This window comes from Salvia hispanica, chromosome 5 (assembly GCF_023119035.1).
Source record: "Salvia hispanica cultivar TCC Black 2014 chromosome 5, UniMelb_Shisp_WGS_1.0, whole genome shotgun sequence".
NCBI classification, from domain to species: Eukaryota; Viridiplantae; Streptophyta; class Magnoliopsida; order Lamiales; family Lamiaceae; genus Salvia; species Salvia hispanica.
The window spans coordinates 15760898-15770216 of record NC_062969.1 but is presented as its reverse complement, the minus strand read 5'-3'; the positions used below and the strand labels follow the sequence as shown (position 1 = coordinate 15770216).

At 37.0% G+C, this 9319-nt stretch overlaps 2 protein-coding genes across 2 annotated transcripts; one reads left to right on the top strand and one right to left on the bottom strand.

The window, feature by feature from the left end:
- Positions 1 to 661: 661 nt before the first annotated feature.
- LOC125189511 (protein FAR1-RELATED SEQUENCE 5-like) lies at positions 662 to 2187 on the bottom strand. The gene is made up of 3 exons (XM_048086784.1): positions 1937 to 2187; positions 1282 to 1800; positions 662 to 968 (listed from the first exon to the last, which is right to left on the bottom strand). The coding sequence occupies exons 1-3, from the start codon at positions 2185 to 2187 to the stop codon at positions 662 to 664; spliced, it is 1077 nt and encodes a 358-aa protein (XP_047942741.1).
- A 2460-nt stretch (positions 2188 to 4647) lies between these two features.
- LOC125188759 (hydroxyproline O-arabinosyltransferase RDN2-like) lies at positions 4648 to 9317 on the top strand. Its single transcript, XM_048085807.1, has 9 exons — positions 4648 to 4804; positions 4978 to 5505; positions 6657 to 6724; positions 6804 to 7005; positions 7563 to 7660; positions 7767 to 7836; positions 7933 to 8004; positions 8093 to 8206; positions 8951 to 9317. The coding sequence occupies exons 2-9, from the start codon at positions 5107 to 5109 to the stop codon at positions 9011 to 9013; spliced, it is 1086 nt and encodes a 361-aa protein (XP_047941764.1). The 5' UTR covers positions 4648 to 4804; positions 4978 to 5106; the 3' UTR covers positions 9014 to 9317.
- The last annotated feature ends 2 nt before the right edge of the window (positions 9318 to 9319 follow it).

The following is a 9319-nucleotide window of genomic DNA, read 5'->3' as shown; positions in this document are numbered from 1 at the left end:
CCTAAACAACATGGAGAATTTGAAAGCGCCCGAAACATTGTCCAGATTCTTTTTCTCAACACAGACATTCGTGAGTCAACATTTCAGAGCTACGTTTTTTTTTGTTTTATAGTTTTTGTGTGTTAACACTTGATATCGTTGTAAATCAGGAGCACCCCCTCGTGGGCAAAGGGGCTGGAGGTGTTGGACCAAGATGGTTTGACTTCTTCTGGACCAACCTTCTGAATGACACTTTGAAAACACCGCAGTTCAAATGGGAAAACTACGACCTTGTACCATTACATGGTTAACTTGTACAGTACATCAATATATTGACATGCTCGTATATTATGCATTACATTATACATTATACATGACCAAAACCATATAAGCGTAACCATACATTTTGTAGTCTATGTTGTACATCATTTGTCAAAGCTATGAGACCTCATCTGTTTTTTTTTTTTCTCTCTTCTGATGTAGTTTTTCTTCCTAGTTTACACCAACAATTCTTACTATCTCAATGTTTCGATCTCCTTCACAACCTAATGAAAGTCATCGACCATACACCTGCCGAAACGCATACGTGTTTCAGTACAAAGTATGGGACAACACCGTCTATGTTGGTACGATGTTTTTGTTATGTTTGTAATGTTTCTACTTTTCATTTCTTTGTCGTATGTTATTCTGATTTTGTCGTATTATGTAACAACACGAATTCTTTGTTGAGGCCACTAACAAACGCCCACAATGTATCAACACTGGCCTGGTAAAGACCAAGGCAACTGTAAAACAGAGTGTTGGCTTCATTGGATAAAGTCATCTTCTCGTCAACCACGCGCGTGTTTTCCAAAGAGTCAACCATGTATCCATGTACATCTTTTGCTAACGGTGTCTTCATCCACTTGCTTTCAGCATACTTATCTGGGATGGCACGAACTTCATTGTTCTTGAACAAGTAAAATATGTGGCAGCATAAAAATCTGTGTCTGCCAAACAACTTGCATTCATTGGCATATGAGTCATGATTCTTGTCATGTGTTACAACAAAATGTGTTGCGGTAGCTGTTACCCACTTTATAAAAATCAACCATGCCTTCGGACGTCAAACCAACAATGCGACATCTGTTACAACCCTCCACAATTTCTACTTGCACTTTTTTTGAACATGTTGTCGGGTAAATAATGTGGATGCATATTTTTCAAATGGTTGGTCAGTAGCCAAGATTGGGACAAGAGTAGAATCCGCATAGTCCAAAAAGTCAAGTATTAAAACTCATGTAGAATTCTGCAAGATTTAACCGAGGCTTCAAAAATTTCTTGTAAAAACTGTTCTCTGACTCAGACACAGATGAAGTCCTTATCATTGAGCCCAGAGGAAAATCCCTAAAGTACGCAGGTATCCAATACATGGTGTTGAACCACTCCACATCTTGAATACCGTATTCTTCAATGATTCCATTCCATAGTTCTTCAAACTCCGTCGGTTCATGTAAGTCGGACCACACGCAAGCGTTGAACTCTTTCTTGAAACGGTCATCTGTGAGGAGCTTCTTCGGCGCCTTGACAGCTAGCTTGTACATTATATGCCACATACACCAACAATGTTTTGTGCCAACGAAAATTTCCTCAAAAGCTGTCTGCATAGCTCCATCCTGGTCAGTTACGATCATTTTGGGTGCGACACCCATGCACTCAAAGATATGTTTAAACAACCATACAAATGCACCTGTTTTCTCGTTCGAAACTAGCCCAACAGCGAAAGTAACAGGTTTCCCATGATTATCCTTCCCAGTGAATGAGGTAAATATCATATAATACCTAGTGGTTGCAAAACGGAACATCATGTAAGCTGCAACACTATATGATGTACAAACTTGTAGTGTGTAGGGGGTGTAATTGTAATATAGTTTATATCCTATTATAATGAGATTTGCTTAAAGTAAGTAATCAATACTTGTTCGTATTATATGTGGAGTTGAAACCTACAATGTCACCAAACATGTGGTAATTCTTCTTCGACACACCATCGCACCAAAAAGGGTCTTGCAAATGGTTCTCATTGTTCACTTCGTAGTGATAAGTAAATGCATCAGACAGTTCCTTCTTCCTACGCATATCGTCCAACACCACTTGAACATCGCACCCATATGCGTATGTTTTGATGTCTCGAGATGCATTACATATATCTCCAACGGTGCACCCCATCATTTGATAGCCTCCCAATACATCTTTTAAGAATTTGAAAGTCAGCGTATGCCCAATGTTAGCCTTGGAACAGTCGAGAATAAATTTTTCATGAACTTCACTCAATTTTCAATTTATAGTCATGAATGGCTGATGTTGCACCTCTACCATGGTATGGTTATGTGTCTCTACAAACTCATGAATCTTGTAACCAGGAACTCCATCTTCACAGAAATACCGAAACGATATCCTGGCTAGAAAACCACATCTATTCGTCAGACGTCTTTGTTTCATTGAGAACCCCTTACTCGCATTCAACCTGTCCTCCTCCTCTATCTTCTTCTTACCTTGTTGACTGCAAACCACATACTACCAGATAGTAACACCATCCACTATTTTAACACCTTTGCGCGTGTCAAAACCAACGGCGCGGGCATACACGTCGTAAAAAGCAATGGAAAAATTTACGGATTTGAAACATTGACCAACGAAGGGCTTCAGTTCTTCAGAGCAATGAGGTACAACAACTGTTTCAATAAATGAGATATCAGTTGGCCTTTATTTATAGGGATGTATTCATATCATTACTCTAAATCTTACTTAAACATAACACAAATCTGAACTACTCATTTTTGTTATTTAACGTATGAGATTGTAGGACATCTCATTCATTTTAATTCATTAAAAAATAATCAAAAGGTTAATTTAGGAACTTGATTATGCTACGATTATTTTATCCCCATGTTTCTCTTCCACCTTGTACGTGTATTTCTGGAAATTATTTTGCTGATTTTGTTCCCATCAATAATCGCAATCCTTGACAACACAATCGTTGATAACAAACTTCATGCAAGATGACGATCTTCACACATTTTTTATTTGACCTACAATCAACGCTTTTTCGCGGAGTTTTTTTGGTGATCGGCGATGAAAGAAGGTAATTGCGTTGTAGTATTAGCAGTTTGTAATCGTCATGAACTCGCCACCATTGTCATTGTTTTTTGCATCAGTTTGTAATCGTTCGTAACTCCTGTCAGTTGAGTTTTGTTTGTAGTGTGAGATGTCGAATCTGCAGGCATTGATGTACGAAATGTTTAACTTAATGTACATTACACAACCACCTCGTTTGTCATCATTTTTATCCCTTGATGTTGCATCGTTTTAGTCCCTTCAATATCGGCTGATAACACGATTTCCCTAGGGTGTATTAGTCTGCGGGGCTAGGGTGTATTATTTACGCAGTCCCGTATTGTAAGTGATGTACGTATTTCCACTGATAATGTGTATGATTGTATGAACAAAAAATGTAGCATTCTGAATCCATAATGTAGTATCGTTTTTTATTCGTGTAGGTCGGAGGTGAACACCATTTCCCTAGGATTTAGTAGTCCATGTGGGCTAGGGTGTAGTATCCACACATTCACATTGTACAAGTAATGTACGATATTCTAATGCTAATGTATATGACTTTGTAATGTGGCATTTGAAAGGCATAATGTATCATTTGTAAGCTGTAATGTAGCATTATTTGAGCTTCGTCAATGCCTGAAGATAACACCATATCCCTAGGGTTTAGTAGTCCATGTGGGCTAGGGTGTAGTATCTACACATGCACATGCAGTAAGTAATGTACGATATTGTAATGATAATGTACAGTACTCTGTCACATTTCATAGTCATAATGTAGCATTTTTAAGCCGTAATGTAGCATTATTTGAGTTCCGTCAATGCCTGAAGATAACACCACACCCCTAGGGTTTATTATTCTATGTGGGCTAGGGTGGTAGTATTCACAAATTTATTTTGTAATGTACGATATTCGATTGATAATGTATATTACTATTCTCGTATAATATATATTGTATTTTTTTGTTTGATGTGTTTTTGTCGATATGTGCTTCTGTGAAGGCCAACTGCTTAAGCCAACTGATATCTCATTTATTGAAACAGTTGTTGTTCTACCTCATTGCTCTGAAGAACTTAAGCCCTTCGTTGGTCAATGTTTCAAATTCGTAGATTTTGCCACTGCTTTCTACGATGTGTATGCCCCCGCCGTTGGTTTTGATATATATACTAAAGATTTGGTATGTCTCGGTATATTAAATTTCGTATCAAACTACAATCTTTTACTATAATACTAAATCAAAAGGCACTATATATCAAAAATTTAATATTTTTTTGATAAGTATAGTATTTTGATATTTTTCTATGCTCTTAATTTTGGGTTTGTGAGTGATAAAATTGAATAGAGACCGACGAGGGGGAAAAGGACATATTATGACTAAAATTGAAAGAAAAAAAAAGGAGAAATTCATAGTTTTCCAGCACCATTAATTGGAATAAACATTAATGGTTGACAATTTGACATGACACCCACCACCGTTTGTGTTTAATACTATCACCGCAGTCTAGCAAGAAGGAAGTACAAATAATTTATCCCTTAGGTTAATGAGGGTATATAATAATTTTAATTAATTTTTTAGTACAATATAAGAATTGGAATTAAACACGTCTAATTGTCTATGGATCTCTCCCTCTCTGTATAAAGAAAGAAATTCCACTGCTACAAAACGTTGACATCTCAAACTCCTCTTCCATTGCGTGTTTCAGTGTATAATTGCCGTGTTTTTCGCTCCTGGTATGTTTGTAGATCTGCTATTCTTTGCGTGTTTCTTAATTCACTCTAAATGCTGATGCTACTACACTTTCTCAAAGTTGAAACACTTTTCTTGATTGGCAAATTGTGATGCTTTCTGAGGGAGAGGGGGTTTAAAGATTTGATTTTTTTCTCTTTCTTGTATCTTTCGGCAGAGGGTTTTGCCGTGATCACTGGAAATTTGGTCTTGTTTATAGAATTTGATTTGGAGGTGTTGGGGTTTTGTTTGGAAGAATTTGTGGAATTAGGGGTTTAATTGGATTGGATTGTGGGTGAAGCAGAGAATGATTGGTAGTAGGAAAAATGGGGGGCGTGCGTCGCCCTTCTTGTTGGTGTTTTTGTCGTTCGGTTTCTTCCTAGCAACCTACAATTTGCTGATTTTGGTAATGCACAAGACTGGTAGGGGGGTTGTTACAGAGGAGTTGCGTGATCCAGTTATCAGGAGGCCTGATGAGCTGAGGGAGGGAACTGGGGCAAAGTTTCATGTTACGTTGACGGCCACCGATGCGCCTTATAGCAAGTGGCAGTGCCGGGTTATGTACTATTGGTACAAGAAAATGAGGGATATGCCTGGATCAGATATGGGGGGGTTTACTAGGGTTTTGCATTCCGGGAATTCTGATAACTTGATGGACGAGATTCCGACTGTTGTTGTGGATCCTCTTCCGGAAGGGCTTGATCGGGTGAGTACGATGTTCTCGTTCTTCTGGACTGTGCATTGATGTGCTTTAAATATGTACAATATTCTATTTGTTCTGTTTTGGTAATTGATAATCTTCTTGTTCGCGGATTAGCTGCAATCTTGTTTGTTATTGATAGTATCTACATCTTACATAACCTTGTAATTGAAGGGGTGTTAATGCAACAAATGCATCTCCAGTTTGTCTTCCTAACTGTTGTTGACTGTGAGGATTGAAGATGTTTGCTCTCATCACTATCCTGAAAGTCTTTAACATTTCAACCACGTTGCTACGTACAATATCCTCTAGGACAATGATATTTTAGAGGATATTACTATAGTGTATGTGATGTTTGGTATATCTTGTGATGTTTATACAAGTAAACGATATGAGTGTGTGTGTATGTTCATGTGCCGTACTCTAGTAAGTAAAAGATGAGAAGGTCAATCAGCAAATTTCTGCAATATCAGAGTTTTTAATAACTGAAATTAGTTTAATCTGCATCTCCATAAATGCAATTTTGGATCAGAAGAAATGACAACAGTATAAGAGTTACAATGTTGCCAAATCTGAGTGAATGAGGCATAGGAAGTTGGGCTGTTGACCTTATTTCATCAGAAGAGTCAAGCTTCATCTGGTAAGAGATTTGTGATCAATTGTTTGATACCGACAGTGGTGACAGATGGCAATATGAAATTATCAGCCACAGCTTACCAAACCATTACTATGATATTGTAATGTCAAGTCCTCTTTTTCTACATAGAGTTACTGTCTATGATTTGACTAGGTACCCATTGCTCACTGGGAAATATTGATAGAATTGCTTATCCAAATGATTTTGCACTCAGTTGAATCACCCACCCCAGGGATTAGGTATCTTAATGCACGGTTTGGTTAAATAACGAGTGGCAAGACTTTGAATTTGGAAGTGTGACCAATTAGAAAGATGACTATAAATGAGAGAGACACAGCTCTCTTAACCTTGGTATCTTCCTCATTTACATGTCTGATAAAATTGAGAAATGTACCAGTAGTTCAAGATTCTTATAATTCTCACCTAAAAATATATGGATGGTTTTTACCAGATTGTTTTACTTCCATCTGCTCCAACCTGAAGTTGTTCTGAACATGTTCCGTTCTTTTTATGTGAACAGGGTTACATTGTTTTAAACAGACCCTGGGCATTCGTGCAGTGGCTGGACAAAGCCACAATAGAGGAAGAGTATGTTCTCATGATTTAGCCTCTCCCTCTTTCTGTCTCATTGCGTATTCTAATCCTGGTCATTTTATTGCCAATGCAGATATATTCTAATGGCAGAACCCGATCACGTTTTTGTTAATCCGTTGCCAAATTTGGCTCATGGAAATCATCCAGCTGCATTCCCATTTTTCTACATAAAACCAACTGAAAATGAGAAAATTATAAGAAAATATTATCCTGAAGATAAAGGCCCAGTATCCAATGTTGATCCAATTGGCAACTCTCCTGTAATTGTAAAAAAGGTATGCTCTTAGTTTCCACTTTCGATGTCCATTAACTCTCATTGCTTAAAGCAGATAATTAACTACCTATAATCACCTTCACATAGGTGCATGTTATTTTGGGTTGCTTATACTAACATCTATGCACTTTTTAGTCAATGGGTGCGTGTTTTCATAGAGAGGGTAGAAATGGCTGGATATTGGTAATGGTTTTATTTTGACCTTTTAGATCAATTCCCTTTCTAGTTTTCTCATTTTTTGTTTTTCCAATTTCCTCTAAATTTTAAACAATACTGCTTTATACCTATACAGACATTCGTTAGCAGGCATAGGCAATTTACTTATTTCATCACAGAGAAGAAATTGCTCTTGCTAAATGAAATGTGAAATTATGAAAGAACTTGTTCTAAAAAATTATACATCTATTTTGCCATTTCTATTTCTACAAAGCTCCGTTATAACACCCACATTCTCAGCATCTGCATCTAGCCGTTTGTAATATGTTCTGCATTTCTGTCTCTGTGTTTACCCCATACTCATATATGTTCACTTTCGTATTCCCATACAAATTACTGCAGTCGATTTTGGAGAAAATTGCGCCTACATGGATGAATGTATCATTGCGAATGAAAGATGATCCAGAGACTGATAAGGCTTTTGGCTGGGTTTTGGAAATGTAAGTGGTTTGTAGACGAGTCATGTCTGGTTTTTTGTTAAATGGTCAATTTGAGATGTGGTTGGTCAAACGTAACTTTTATTTTCTTTAAATTCTTCTGTGATAGGTACGGTTATGCAGTCGCATCTGCTTTGCATGGAGTTCGGCATATCCTTCGTAAGGACTTCATGCTACAGGTCCACATGATTCCTGTTTCAGACCCCTGTATTTTTATTTGTATTTTTCTGTTTTGCATCTCACCACCAGTGTAATGTTGATCTTTGTTCTTCTAGCCTCCATGGGATACTGAAGTTGGGCAGAAGTTTATCATTCATTATACATATGGATGTGATTACAACATGAAGGTAAAATATTTTATACTATACTCATAATTGATGATTTGGTTTTGTATTATTATTTCTATAGACATTCTTCTAATTGGAAAAGTAACAGGGGGAACTGACTTATGGGAAGATTGGAGAATGGAGATTTGACAAAAGATCTCATCTGCGTGGTCCGCCCCCAAAAAATCTTCCATTACCTCCTCCAGGTGTTCCTGAAAGTGTGGTATGTTTCCAGATTTCATCACTCCATGCGATGTCATACTATTTGTCTTTATTGCAATTATATATCATTATCATCATGGTAATTATCTGTTGTTTTGCACTTCATTTTTTATACTTCTAAAATAGTCTAAGAGATCGAATAGATCAACTCTATTGCAACTATTTGGCATAAAATGAGCACTCTCATATAACCATTCTTCAATGTCTTAGTTATTGTATCCATGAAGATAAACTTCAATCCAACCATTTTGGTGTAAGTATATTGTTAACATGTATGACCACCTTGGCTGGTTTTTGTTGCTTGTAACACACATTCATTTCACAAGCTCGGTGGTTTTTGCACAGCATCACTTTTTTCTAATAGCTATGAAGGAATTATTATACTATAGAAATGCAGTCATAGTTTAACGTGTGTCCTAGGAGTTGATGGAGAGAATCTCAAATAATTTGCGTTTGTTTATTTTGCTCTAATTTCACCATCTATGTAAAAGTGCATTACTTCATCTTTCCTCAGGCGACATTGAATGGATAAGTCTGAGAAGATTGATTGAACATTTGGCATTCTCCTTTAGTCCTTTTTAAGTGTTGTTTCGTATTGTAGAAAAGATAATAGGATCGTGTTAAGTGTCCATTTATAGGAACATCCAAAAGTACTCCATTTGGTATAGCTTGTTATTTACCTCATGACTCACATTGTTGGTCGAGATATGTCTAAACATTGTTGGATATGCATTCCTGTTTACAGGTAAGGCTTGTTAAAGCAGTGAATGAAGCTAGTGCAAACATTCCTAACTGGGACACACTGTGATATATGGCCGAGACCCGTTCCTTAATATTGGAAGATGTGATGTTTTTTCGCGGTCTTGATTGATACTGGGTAACTATACAAATATGAAGTGACGGAGGAGAGAGAGAATACATGATAGAAGAAGACGATGGTTTTGTCCGACGTACATCCTTTTTGAGACACCTCTAACATCAATACACAGACGACATTCTTTTTGTGCTAATACGTTCGCTACTCTGGTCTGTTGTTTTATTTTGCTTGAAAGTAATGGAATTTGATAAGAGATTCTCTTATTTGTTGCTAGTAAGTATCTATTCTTGATTGATT